The sequence below is a fragment of the Rhodamnia argentea genome, chromosome 2 (assembly GCF_020921035.1).
Source record: "Rhodamnia argentea isolate NSW1041297 chromosome 2, ASM2092103v1, whole genome shotgun sequence".
Lineage (NCBI taxonomy): Eukaryota > Viridiplantae > Streptophyta > Magnoliopsida > Myrtales > Myrtaceae > Rhodamnia > Rhodamnia argentea.
In genome coordinates this window covers 25,301,352-25,316,180 of record NC_063151.1, presented here as the reverse complement: position 1 = coordinate 25,316,180, position 14,829 = coordinate 25,301,352, and the positions used below count along the sequence as shown (strand labels likewise).

General features: G+C 38.6%; 1 protein-coding gene across 4 annotated transcripts in view; it reads left to right on the top strand.

Annotated features, from left to right (window-relative positions):
• The window catches only part of LOC115737369 (adenine phosphoribosyltransferase 5-like), a 32,434-nt gene extending 23,929 nt beyond the window's left edge, over positions 1-8,505 (top strand). Inside the window, exons 7-8 of one of the 4 annotated variants that reach the window (XM_048273774.1) lie at positions 7,841-7,913; positions 8,401-8,505. In XM_048273774.1, the coding sequence (XP_048129731.1) occupies positions 7,841-7,897 (57 nt within the window). In that variant the 3' untranslated portion in view covers positions 7,898-7,913; positions 8,401-8,505. Of the gene's footprint in view, positions 1-7,840; positions 7,914-8,326 lie in introns of those variants that run through there. The other 3 variants (XM_048273778.1, XM_048273777.1, XM_048273780.1) reach the window with 3 other exon arrangements.
• The last annotated feature ends 6,324 nt before the right edge of the window (positions 8,506-14,829 follow it).

Sequence of the window (14,829 nt, the reverse complement as noted above, 5' to 3'; positions counted from 1 at the left end):
TCCAGCAGTCCTGTACTCCATACTGGACGTCTTTGAGCCTCTTGAGCAAGTGGTTGACCCCGACTTGTTACCGTTGCCCCTTCTCAGCAAGTGTCTTTGAGACTTTGGAGCTCATCTCCAGTATACACAAGTTTGATCTTCGAATGGGTGATGGAATTGGCCAGTTTCTTCTGCCATTTTCAATATCCAATATGCACCTGCCCTCTGGAAATCAGAGGAATTTCTCAACAGGAAAGAAAAAGATTCAAGCTTTGCATATGATGGAGGCCGAAGAGTTACAGTGTGATTTGGTGCCTGGAGAGGGAGAGAGGGAGAGAATTGGGATTGGTAGGAGAGTAACAGGGGGCTGATTCTTCTCTCTTCTTTTCTGGATGTACAAAGAGTAAACAATGCACACTTCTTTTGCTCCTGCACGGGATTCCGTCTACAATTGTTTTCTGTATTAATATTAAATTCACAAATGGTAAATTGATCAATTTGAGTCGGATCATTTTCAACTCGACCCAACTCGACTCACCAATTTGACAGGCCTTATCCAAATAGAGAATTGTACTGAAATAATATGGTTGTCTACTATAAAGCACCACCACATTTGGCGATAATTGAATACGTTCAATAAAATTAGCGTTCTAAAGCAATGAATATGAGCGTCATGATAAGATCCGGAAAATCCTTGGTGTCTTATTCGTTTGTTCTCACCTGGTATATATTTTTCTAGAGGTTTAAGAATATTTAGATGTATACAAATGAGAAATCTCAAACACTAAGGCTGCGCATGGTAAACATTTTGTTTCGGAAAACCGATTCCGATTAAAATGACTTTTTCCGATTCCGTTCCTGGATAAGTTTTAGAGAATCAGAACGCGCTTGATAACTGCCCAAAATTTCTGTTCCTGGAATAGAAATGCATTTGATAACTACACAAAATTTCTGTTTCAAAAAATTGTTTCTCTTCCTAATTTTTTTTCATTTAAGTTAAATAACTATGTAGTTACTTTGTAAAATTTCATTCTAAATTGAAGACTAATGTTCAATGCACACTAAAATAATTTAAAATACATTATTTTTTTAGCATCTCATAAATGAAATACAAATTTTAATATATTACGTTTGAAGTTTGATTGAAGCATGAGAAAGTTTCCATATTAAGAACTCATTTTTTTCTTTAAATGTTTCATTATCCAAAATACATACAAACATAGTAGCCAAATAATCCAACTATCCACCGACAAAAAAAAATATATATCTTCCTTGATACAAAGTGCAAGTTCTTCACTATTATTTTGCAGCTTTTGTCTTAAATCCAAGTGGGTGTTTAGCTTCAGCTTTACGTGCAAATGTTTACATTTTGTGACTCAATGCTACAAGTATATATGTTATCATCCACATGTTGGATGCCATCATCTTCTGTGACATTTTTTTGCGTAAGAGTGAAATCTATGAAATCTATGAAATTTAGGCCCAAATTTATGAAAATGAGGTCAAACTAGTCTAATATAAGCTTATTCTATTTTGAGGGATTTTCTAAATTTTTGGTGATTTTTAAAAAAATTTCCAATTTTTTTTTTAATTTTAAATTTTAAATTTTATTTTTATTAGATTGAAGGAAAAGTGACGAGAGAACTACAAGGGAAAAGTGAGAGATATGAGAATTCATTTTGTTTTGTAATTCTCAAAAGTGATTCTTTTTCTAGAACCAACTTTTTTTTTGTTCCGGATTTTGCTTTAAAACCGATTCTAATTCTCTAAAACCGATTCCGAGAACGGAATTATAATCAAATTTATTTGCGTTACCAAACGCGATTCTCATCCTTTTTTTTTTCCGTAATCAGAATCAGAGAATGAAAATGATTACCATGCAGGCCCTAAAAATAAAAGTGAAGGCCAAATGGTAAGACAAGTTAAATATGTTTAGCCCCGCAATTCGTCACGCCATAATCTCTCAATTTCAAAAATGAATTAAATACAAATCTTACGATAAGTTTTAATCAGCCTCAGTGCTTAAATACTCGATATAATTCCACGAGAATGTCCACTGCCAAGCACTAGTGAAAAACGACGCTTCAATCTCTGCACGTACCGATCAACAAATACGTACCGTCATGCGGCAAAAGACCAGCCCATGAATATATATGAGAAAAAATAGAAAACTCTTTTTGCCGAATCTCAATGTAAGTTTAACTTCTTTTATCTCCTTTTTCTGTTGTTCCTGACCGACAACAAAGAAAATCTTCGGCTTAGGATAATCGATAAGGAAATATCACACTTTTCCACCGAAGATAAATTTTCGTGATATTCAAAAAAAAAAAATTATCAAAGCAGAATCTAAGTTCGATCAAGATATATTTATTTTTGAAATTCCGATTTTGGTTTCGGATTCAAACTCGACACATATTCTAACAATAATACTAGTTATATATTTTTCTAAGATTAGTAAAGTTCTATCATGAATAACATTTTTAGCATACAGCTAGAGAAAATAGTTAATTGAACAATTCAAGTTATTATCACTTTTTGTTAGAGCTGTCAATATGGTTCCATGAATCATATTTGACCCATATTTTAAATAAATGGGTTCTATATGAGTTGTTAGCTTTTAAAAGACCCAATAAAAATGGGTCAAAAAATTGAATTTAAATTTGATGGATCAAAAATGAGTTACACATAGAATTCATTTTCGACCAATTTTTGACCCGTCAAAATGTTAAGTCATCATTGTACTTGAGTTAGGTCACGAGCAGCCGACCACTGCTGCCCGCCTCCAACCGTCGCCGCCACCGCTTGACCATCGCCTCCTGTTGCCGCCATCGACCACCATCGGCGGCCACCGTCCACCGCCGTTGACCACCGCCATCGACCACCGCTATCGCCGCCACTGTCAACCGACATCGTCCGCCGCCGCTCCCCACTGTCGCCCCACACCCTCCGACCATCCACCGCTCGCTGGAATCATTTTAGGCCCATCCACGACGGATGCTTCATTCTTCGTGCTTTATCAATGTGTCCAAAATTGAAACTTTTCGGGAAAGAGCTCTTGGACCACGTGACCTCCGAAACTCCTGGTTTATCCCATTTTTTTTGTTTTTTTTTTGTTTTTTTTGGGGTGGTCTTCTTATGTTTTTTTTTTTTTTCGAATTTTATGGTTTAGCTCAACACGTGGTAGGTGCAGTTTTTCCGTGGGTTGTACTGCTTGGGGGAAAGTTGCGGGACAAAAGCCGCGTACGTGGCCCAAAAGGCGAGCACGCCCGCTCGATAAAAAAAATATATGAAAAAGAATTCACTAGATTTTTATCGCAAGAAAGTATTTTACTAATATCATTTTTTATTTTATTTACTTAATTTTGTTATTGTTTAATTTTTTTTTACCTGATGTTAACTTTTTATCTAGGTAATATGTGTGTGTAAAGAGTTTAAAATAGATTAAATGGGTTGTGTATTTTTTTTAGAATATTAGTGTGTTTTGTTAATATGGTTCAAAACGGATCGGATCGAGTATAGATCAACAAATATGGGTCAAAACGGGTTAGACGGATCAATATAGATCTGACCATATTCCACTCGACCCAAACTCAAACCAATCCACCCATTTGACACATCTACTTTTTGTCCGACAATGTTCAATATCTTGCAATAATCAATCATTAAAACGTACTTCCTACCTTTATCATAATGTCTTTAATCTTGTGAGCAAAGGCATCTTTTTTTTTTATACGTTCGACATCTTTAAGAAAGCTTAAGATTTCATTATTTAAACCAATAACATGCATACCGTGTGTAACCCAAATAAACCCCCAACTTTAACATCTTTCTCAATTATATCCGAAACTTCTTTTGTCTTATAAAAAACCGCAACTTTACTATTGGCCTAATTCTACCACCAGTAACCTTTCATCCATAATTATCGTTAGTTAATTTTACCTGGCATTTTCACGTCGTTAATGAATTACGTAAGACTAGGGAAAAGAAGAAGAAGAAGAAGAACTAGACAGGTCTTTGTATGATTATAGGTAAATTGATGGAATGACTAATAAATACTCTTCTCACAGCATTATACATCGTAATTTCACTGTATCGTTCTTTGAAATTTGACATCATAATTTAAGTTAGGCCTTTTACACATTGATTGACCAAATTCAAATTAACAAATCAAATCACTTTAAGGGATTTTGAAAAAAATATTGTGAAAAAGGAAGGGTTGTTTTACTTTTATGATATGATTCTCATTCAATGAGTCAATGGGCTACTGCTTAAACTTAGCCCCCAGGTCGTTGACCATCTACCGCTTGGACTAAGATCAAGCACATGATTTCCAAAGAAAATTATCAAAAAAATCTTAAATCTATTGCACTTTTATTAGTTCAGTCTTAAAATTTTTATATTTATGCTAATTCAATCACAAATCTTTTTTTTATACCGATTCAGTCCTAAACCTTTTTTATTTGTGCCGATTCAGCCTATGCAATCAATTTTGGCCAGCCGGCATTGACGTGGATCCGACCAGTTTTGACGGGGAAATTTTTAATAACACTTTAATATTTTTTAAAAAGATTTAAAATTTTATTTTTGATTTTTTAAATTTTTTTGCTCATCTTTTTCCTGATAACAGAGGATGAAGTCGAAAAAAAAAAAAAAGAAGCAAAGATGAACAGTCATGCGTTGGCCATTGCCTCCAGCCGGCTGAAGGCCCACGGCGAGGTCGAACCTCACCGGCCACTGGCGCGGCCACTGGGCGAGCTCGGCCGAGCCACGCCATGGCTGGGCGAGGTCCGGTCCCGCAGCCACTGTCCAGTCTCTAACCGACATCTTTCACATTCTAGGTTCTTACCAATTTCTATTCACTGTAATCTGAAGAATGAGGAGATCTTTGAAGGCTTATCCTGCAGCGATTTTTCATATATCTATGTGCATTTCGGAAGCAGTTGTTGTATATTCTCCGTTTTTGCAATTCAACATAGAAAATTGAATAATTTTTATGGCTGCGGTAGGTAGTAAGCATAATTCTCGAGGAAATGAACAATTTTTGCTTGTTATTGATGCATTTATTAGGCCAAAGTGTCACTCTGCAACAATAATATTCATCAGGTAAGAAGCCATGTTTCCATCTTCCAGAGATTTGTTCTTTTGCATTCTTAGAGTGAGTTCGAAAATCAATAGAATATTATTGTTGCATGATGAATCCGCGTAGCTTCACCACCACAAAGACTCACAGAAAGACTGTATGATATTGGGATGCAATCTGGCCGCACTTAAGATTGCAGTAGTTAGAGAGGTCTGATATGGGTGTTGCAATAGAATATCCTTCCCAGTACGGCACATTTAATCTCATAAGCAGTTCATGCTTTTTATTCTTACTTCTCTCTATCAAATATTGCGATTAATTTTGACTTGAGCAAACAGGGATGCAAAGAGATGGCAGGGCTATTGTTGATCCATGTTCCATAGACTGATAGGTTTACATGATCCGGCGAAATAAGCTTTCAGCTTCTATTGGACTTTTTTTGCCTTCTTAAATGGACAGCTTGTAGGTTTTGTCTGAAACTTCAAAACTGGCTAAGCATATCACAAGGTTTATAAGTATATCACATGCTACTGAATGGTCTGAGTTGCCTCTAATCATTCATTTCATGGCTTGCACATGACCATTAATTGGGACTCTTGGAGCGAGTGAAACCTTTGAGTGTGTGCAGAGACACACGGGGCCTTCTATTACATAGATTTGCATGCTCATTTTGTTATGGTTGTCCTCACATGAGTATATGCTACCAAAGATTGCGGAGAGAGATTTAAGGAGGTTTGCCAAACTGCAGTCGACATCTTCAGAACTTGGGGTTGAGCTTCCACTCTATGGAGTACGATTTTTCCCTTTGCAATAATGCCCTGTGGTTCTTAATTTTCCCCATTTTGTATGGTAATAAACTTGTTAATTCAACAGGGCCTTATTTGTTGAATCATCGAGAATATACTCCATTTTCATTTCAAGAAATAAGTACTTTCGAATTACAGGTTCCTGTCAAATGTCTTGTGTCTGGAATCATCAAGCAGAGAAAACTTCTCGGTGTAGAATGTTTTGAGGTCTCATGCCAGCTGATCTTTTGGAAAGGTGAGGGAGGGACTTCATGCTGCTTTGTGCATCTACTATACATACTTAGGGTAGGGGACGACTTATTGAATGCTGGATCACAAAATTTATGGTTTTTCTATCTTGTGGCCTGTGTTGCTGACTTATGCGTTTTAACCAACTCTCTCTCACATTTACTCTAATTCTACTCTCCTTTTATTTTCAAATCTTCATGCGTCTTATAGTGCTTGTCCTGAAAAGATACTGGAGTTCGAGGAGAAAATAGCTCTGCAGAAAAAACAGAAGTGTCATAAGCCATGACAGAGAAAATTGAAGAGCGAGTCATCGCTTGCAGAGCTTGATCTGAAGCTCCAGCAACTGTTGCTTGAAATCAACTCCGAAAGCAGCAGCAATCCTAAAACTAATCCACTTCCTTCAAGGGCCGTAAAATCAGAAAATGGGAGAGTCGCAATCGCAGTTGATCTATTGGACAACGACTCATTAGTTGATCAAGAGCTGGACATTGAACGCAGTTGTATTGCTTCCATGCCCTCTTCTTCGGCTGATACAAGTGTTGCAGAAAAGGAGGTCATCAATCTCTTAAGCCCTTCCCCACGGCATCCAACTGTTACTAAATTCAAGCATTTTGGTTGTCAGCATATTGATGTAATCGATTTAAGCGAGTTCGATGCTGAGGCATCACCGGAACAAGATAGGAAAGCGAGAGAACTACGCCAGTTCATAGCCAATGTTAGGAAATGACACCCCTTGAGTTGCATAAATGAAAAACTTTCAGGTGCCTGTCTTCAAATTTTGGTTGGACTGTATTATTCACCTCCTGGAAGGCTCAAATCAAGCTTATATGATTGAATGACTAAAACCATGTCCATCGATTGGATGCTTGCTTGGCAGTAATCACTCAAAGATCCAAGTCCTGAAACGCAGAGTAGGGTTGTTTTTTATACCCTGTTTTGTGTCTAGCCATTGGAATGTCAAGCATGTCAGGCTTTCTCAAGTAACAATCACAATGTCTTCTAATCGGATTTACGAGTTCCTTGACCGTGCGCGTACTTGAAGAAGACAAAAATCATACAAAGTGCATAAATAAGCAAATCCTAAAGTGGATTTCAAGAAATGTTTGTTGGATCAAAGACCCTTATTTGGATTTAGCAAATTAATTCCATCAAAGGGGATTAAGATTAATGCTCTGCTTGAAGACACCCCATTATGAATATCCAAGCAGCAGTGCAAGACATCCAGTATGTCAAACTCGTCCTGCCAAAAGCTTACAAGGATAACTGATGCAAATGCATGTGAGTACTGAGTCTATTCATGCAATATATGAGGAGTGTAAGGAGAGGAGAAGTTACGTTGAATTTCAAGATCATCACGGAAATTAGAAAAACTTTGGTTTTCAAACTCTCCCGCATGATCAGTTTTAATGCATGAAATAGTGTAGTCCTTCTCGTTTTGAACCTTTTTAGTAAACTTTGAAAAAGAATAGAAGGCTTCATTTTTATGAGCAAGAAATAACAGAAAAGTTTGGGTCAAAATTTAGATCCAAGACGATTGGCTGTAATGGACAAAGTAGTCGCAAACAAGTGGTAGCTTGAGTTTGTTGGACTGATCAGCTAAACAAACACGCAGTCAATTTGATGCTTTTGCTGTAACTTCTAGTGCTATGATACGCGTGTGAGGGAAGAGTGCAATTCCAGAGATATGGACCTCTTCTCCTATCTTCGGTTCCATCTTGTTTCCGTCGACTGATGGCGTGTTTTGCAGGGAGAATGCGAGCTGAAAGAGAAGCCGCTGTTTGTTCTTGTGGAACCCCACCGCTGAAAGATGAGTTTGACAGGTAACATCCTCTCATTTTGAGTCATACTTCGTCATCCAGAACATCAGACGTCTATGACAGAACCACCTACCCTGAACTTGACATTGCGGATGCATCAGCGTCATTCGATGTAGCAAAGCGGACATGTTTTCCAGTGTGATTCTCATGGTTTTCGAGTACTAGGCACTGTCGTATTGCTGTGCTCTTGAAGTATTGTTCTAAGTGCATGCTTCTAGGATTATCTTCCAGAATCGGCTACAAAAGCAACGCATAAGAGCCTAGAGCTAGAATGTCCTCACACATTTGCTAAAAATTTCTAGTGCCAACACAGTAAAAAAGGATGAACTCATCTTGGGGTACTGTCTCTGCTACATATGCCTCCTCGATATGGAATTGGTGTATGTTGTCGAATTTAATTGGGGTGCGTGGAGCAGATACTTTTCGTCTTGCTGCACCAATAAGATGACTTCTTAAGTACAGAGACAATTTTCTTCCTCAAATACCTCAGGATCAGCAAGTGAAGAAGAACCAGTTTAGGACTGATACATGGGTTGCGCCTGGTGAAGCATTTGTTCATTATTCTACGCCGACGGTTACTTCCTTCGACCAAAAAGGGTCCGAAGTTGAAGCCTAAACCTTTTGAAGGCAAAGCAATGTCTTTGTAATAGCATATATCATACTTTCCTGATGCACGTCGAATTAAGGATTGGAGTAGGTCGATCGTTTCAATGATCAGATGACAGGAGACCAAACTCAACCATGCTTTTTAGCCAACTGCGTTGAAGAGCCAATGCCTAATATTAGATTGACTTGTGCTGACAATGTGACCTCTTTGTGTAGAAAATTTCTTGTTCATACTCTCTACCAAACCAGGTCGGAACTTCCTCTTGCTCGCGTGCGCATACCCGGTTAAATGGCCAGTCCAGGCCATGAAACTCGAACGTTATAGCAGGCAAAACCTGCCCGGCGTGGCCCCAGTGGTCACCACTCACTTCCATTGTTGAGGACAGATTGAATTAGTACGTAATTTGAGTAGTAAGAATGGCGCAAAGATTCCTCTATGCAACTGAGCTTCAGCAATCCATAGACATTTGGCCCACGTTCTATCTCCAAGCCCAAACAAAAGACAGCCCATGGCTAACTTGCCAAATTTTTTTTTTTTGGTCATTTTAATGGAAAAAAGAAGTTCATTTTATTTTACTCCTATTTCCTACAATTGCACAAGCTTCGTCAATTTTCGTCCAAATTATCTTTGCTGTTGATAAATTTCTCGCGAGAACAGAATCACTCTCGAGGCATGATGCGGGCACACGTGACACTGTTGTTTATCTAAGTGATGAGTGCGTTAATTCCAAAAGATCTATTCTTCTAATCTGTACGGTTAGATATTGAGTTCTTGATCAAAAGATTTCACTATTTTGTAGCTACAAAATCCTAACAAGAAACAAACTTCTAACAAAATCCTAACCAAAAAAAAATCAAGATTCAAAAGGAACGAATGGGGACGCACCTGGCTCTTATCCGCCGCTGCTCTCCGTCTCGGGGTTCGGTTTTCGGCTCCAGCGACTCACCTCTATCGGCTCCTCCAGCTTTTTCCTCACATGGAACCCCAGGTGCCTCTCGTGTTTTGAGCCTTTTGCCGTTTTCCTTCTCATTGGAAATTTGTAGGGGAACTGTTGTCTCGTTATCGATCTCTCTTTATGTTCGCTTGTTCGCTTGGGAATCCATGTGGCGTGAAAAGCATATGAAACAACATTCTGTAGACTCTGAAAGTAACTAGCGTGCGCCTTCCGGTTCGTTTGTCCTCTATGATGGGGCAGTCTGTGATTGGCATTTAGCATGAGCAAGGACGTGACTGTTTTAGGATTCCGGTGCAAGATTCTCCTTTTGTCGTCTGTAATTTCAATGCGTCTTTGCAGGTCTCGAGTTCAAGGACCTTATCTCAGCATGAGATTGCAAATAAGCCTCAGTGTATAGGTAAAGGGAATATGAGAAATATGTCTTTCTCAGGAACTACTGCATCCATATATTCTGAGATTGCATCGTTCAACTTTGCGAGTTGACTTATATGGGGATGGCTTTGTACATTTTCCTATTTTTTGCCCTTCTTTTTGCATGAAGAGGAATAGGATGCTAAGTGTAAATTAGAAGGATCATACTTTTTAACGCAGTTTGATGGCTCTCTCTTGTCTTTTGGCAAAGCTGTAGGCTAATAATTCACATGTTGTTGGATTCTGGACTGTCGAGGACCTGCAGTGCCTTGCAATCTTGATGGATTTCAATTTCAGATTCTTGAGAGAGCATTGGTAGGATTCGGGGATGATATAGATGCTGCCATTAGTAGGCTGCACGAGCTTTGTTTGGATCCTGCCGTGGAATCTCAAGAACCCGGTATTAACGCTGACCGAGGTAAATGATTTTCTTATGTGCTTTCTGTTCATGCAAACTTAAAAACCTGTTTTTCATGACTAGTCAACCGAAGAGGAAAAGGGAAACAGATGGATTAGACTGTTATCTGCAATTATGTCCCCTCGTCCTAGGCAGGGAGATTTTGACCCCCATCAAATTATAGTGAACAAAAGGGTGTTATATGTTGAAATCTTTGGGGCCGTTCATAATGTTTTTGTCTTAATTACACAGAGGATATGAATCAATAGTCTCCGTAAATGGTTTTTGACATGCTGTGCTTTAGTGTGTGCTGTTATGTCATGGTGTTCTTTAGACTATTTGAGGTTACTTTAGTCTGCTTGGGAAGCTACATCCGTAATAATTATCTTGGTAATTGCCAGCAGTTTTGTTTATGTCACTGCCTGTTGACAATTGCCAGCTTTGTTTTGTTTGCCGTCCTAGAAATATCTCTTGGTAAGCCAAACCTATCTTGTGGTCATATCCAAATTGCAATGAATGTCTCATGTATATGATCAGTAATCTGCTGCAACCAATAGGGTTGAGCATAGTTCGGGTAGGTAGGTTCTAAATCTAGATCTACATCTGGAACCTACCCTATTATAACCGATTCCTAATTTTTGAAACCTGAAACCTACATTTTTGCCATGGAACTTGTTTTGGAACCTACTATGTTTTTTCGATATGATTCTCAGTTCTATCGGAGAACCTGATTTTCCTTCGTTTCTTTTTCTAATCTCATTTTTTCTAGAAAATAATATGAATAGCAATGAAAATATTCAAAGTGAAAGATGAATAATAAACTCACTATCTGCCAAAAGCAACAATCCATAATATGAGCAATAAAAATTATAATCCATCAAAAATAGAGGAGGTGAAGCGAGCAAGACTAGGTTTTTTTTTTTTAAACAATAGCTAAAAATCGGTTCCAAAACCAATTCGGTTCTCTAGTGGATCTTCACTTGGAACCGGGAATCGGACCAATTCCAATTGATTCCCAAAAATTAGAACCTGTACTTGGATCGGTTTGAATAGAAATCGATTCCCGAACCTATATTTCTGGTGGTCCGGTCCGATTGCACACTCTTAGCGACCATCATTGTCTATAGTGAAGGCAGCAATCTCGGCTGAGAAATGTAGCAACATCGCCGTAGCTTTAGAGAGGAAATAAATAAATTGGTGAATAAGGAAGCAATTGCATCGTTGTTGGAGGATTTTGGCCAAAACGTGACTAAAGAGAAGGGAATGAAGCACAGGAACTCGACAATGACCGGGAGAGAAAATGGGCGACGACTGGAATTGCATTGAGGTGCAAACCCGAAACTCTACAAGATGAGATGAGGTGGCACAGCTCTCTTCTCAGGATCGCTGTTAATGAAGGAGGATGCTCTGTGGCCTCTCTATCCAAACAAACTAGCGGTGCTCAAGTCCTTTTCCCTTCAAACTCACTCCCCCTGCCCCTCCTCTCTAGACTCACTTTTAGACTTGCTCCCACTCTCTCTTTTAGACTCACCCTGGACGGATATATATTAGACTCACCCTCCCTCAACTTTGATCTTGCTAACTTTATGTCTCTCGATATCTCACCGTAATTTCCATCCAAATATATCACTATTATAATGGCTACCCAAGAAATCCATGAGAGGGATTCAAGGCACCTCTTGGCCGAGACCGAACATGAGGTATCCGCGATCGAATAGGAGGTAGTCTCCTACATTGAAGAGCATGCATTGTTTTTAGGATTTTATACATCTAGATATTATATTCGACGCCGATTGACTATTACTTTGTACGTTTAACTCAAATATCCACCCGGTCTCGAATGAGAACTCCAATTCTCTAGTGAATTTGCACCCGAACATTTTCGTCTTAAGATGCGCCATGGTAGCCTTCCTTACCTTGATCCCGATTGGTTTCGATCAGATTCTCTCTCTATCATGGAATACTCACCTGATGATAGTAAGATTTTCCTATATATTTTTCTTTTTTTTGTTAATTTTGGTAGAAATAGGAGTGCTAAATGAGATAATAACTAACTATAAAAAAGGACCAAAAGATATTTGATGAGGATATTGACTTCACGACGGTGATCCTCCACGTCATAGCATTCTTCAAATCGGTTCTCATGGGATTGATTGCTGAGTGGATCGGCCGCCGGTCTACAATTCCTCTTGGTGGATGTCTTGTTCTTCATCGGGCCCTTCCTCATGGCTTTCCCTTCCAACAACTTCTATCTCGTGTTGGGCCGGATGATCGCTCAAGTCGGGGTTAGTTACATCATTGCAATCGCTCCCGTCTACGTGGCTCGGATGTCTCATGCCTGGTGGCTTCTTCACCTCAGGTTAAGAGGTAAACAAGCCACGAAAGCAGGCAGGAGACATCTCGACCACGTAGACGGGAGCGATTGCAATGATGTAACCGACCCCGATGTGAGCGATCATGCGGCCCAACATGAGGCAGAAGCTATTGGAGGTGAGGGTCATGAGGAAGGGCCGGTGAAGAACAACACTCACCAAGCGGATTGTGGACCGACGACCGATCCAATTAGCAACCAGCCATCGGAACATCGATTCGAAGAGTACTATCACGTGGAGGATCACCATCCTCATCAAATATCTTTTGGTCCTTCTTTATGGTAGCTATTGTCTCATTGAACACTTCTATTTTTACCAAAATTCAAATAAAAGAAAAACACATAAGAAAATCTTATTGTCATCATATGACTACTACCATGAGAATCTGATCGAAACCAAGCAGGATCAAGGTGATGGTGGTTACCACGGTGCATCTTAAGACAAAAATGTTTGGGCACGAATTCATTGGAGAATCGGAATTCACCGGAGGATTGGAGTTCTCATTCGACTTCGATTGGATATTCCGATTAACGCATAAAGGATGTTAATTGTCAATTAGAGTTTAATATAATATCTAAATATATAAAATCATGAATACAACACCTGCTTTTCAATCCGGGAGACTACTTTCTTTTCAATCTCAGCTAGGAGGTGCCTTTAAACTTTCTCACGGATATCTTGGGTAGCCATTATGACGGTGATATTTTTGGACAGAAATACTGATGAGATATCGAGAGACATAAAGGGGAAAATCAAAGCATACCTATTAAGGAGGGCGAGTCTAATATATACCCATCCATGCCGAGTCTAAAAGAGCGAGAGCGAGTCTATAGGCGAGTAGAGAGAGAGAGAGAGAGAGTATGTAGGGAGAAGGACTTGAGCATCACCAGTGTATTTGAATAGAGGCTATGTCCTCCTTCCTCTAGCCACAGAGCACTTGAACTATTCAAATGGTGACATGGTCATTGTCATAGCGACGAAGAAGGGAGCTCCGCCACCTCATCTCATATTGTAGGGTTTCACGTTCGCACTCCAATGCAATTCCAGCCGTCAACCATTTCCTCTCTCGATCATCGTCCAGTTCTTGTCTAAAAAGTATGAACACTCTCCAGAGGCCTCCGTATCGTGTCATGTCAGACATTTTTCAACACTTCAACATGAGATCAACATGTGGTTCAACACACAAGTCCAGCATCCAGACATTGTCGGGATTAATTTTAAGCATTTTTAATAAATCATGGGTCAATATAAATCTATCAAAAATATATATACTTAAATCATATACCTAGTCACCCCAAAATTAATATACTTAGCCAGCTCAAAAAAAAATATAGTCGTAAATCTCTAACAGAAGATGGAAAAGAAGAAACTTACCGTCGATATTTTTATTTATATATAATTGATCATGTATATATAAATATATATTTAATGTATAACGTGTCTAAATTCTCTATTTTTTGAGAAACAACGTGTCGTGTGTCGTGTCAAAGCTACATAGGATTTTGTGCCTGATTCCCTTCTCTTTCGTCTCGTTTTGGCCGTAGTCTTTCAACAACGATGCAATTGCTACCTTCTTTACCAATTTCTTTATTTCCTTTCCAATGCTACGGAGTTGTCACCGCCGAGCGGACTAGATTTGGCATAAATCAAAAATTACTTTTGTTATTTTTTTCATTTTTCATTTTTTGAAATTAAAATAGTAATTTAACTATAATATCCCAAATAAACACGAAACAATGCAACTGTTCACGTAGGAGTTGCAGTTATTTTTATTAAATTTATTTTTAAATTTTAATTAGTTAATTATGTCCAATGGTTACAACTTTTCAAACATAATTGTTCTTTTGGACAATGAAGATATGCATCCAAATTACCTGTTCTTCGGACATGAAGAGGTACATCATGAAAAGGTGTGTTCGCATTAACCGGTCTTCGGACACGAAGAGGTGTGTCATGAAGAGATGCGTCTGAATTAACCGTTCTTCGAACACGAAGAGTTGTGTCCGAATTACAATTTTTGAGACATGAAAAGTTGCCTTCCTTCGACTAATATATTGAGAAATTATGTTCTTTTTCAAAACTTCAATTTTCTAGAACTTTCAATTTCGTTTTTCTCAACAAAAAAAGAAAAGAAAAGAAAAATACAACCATCTTTTTCAATTGTTTCCCTTAAGAGA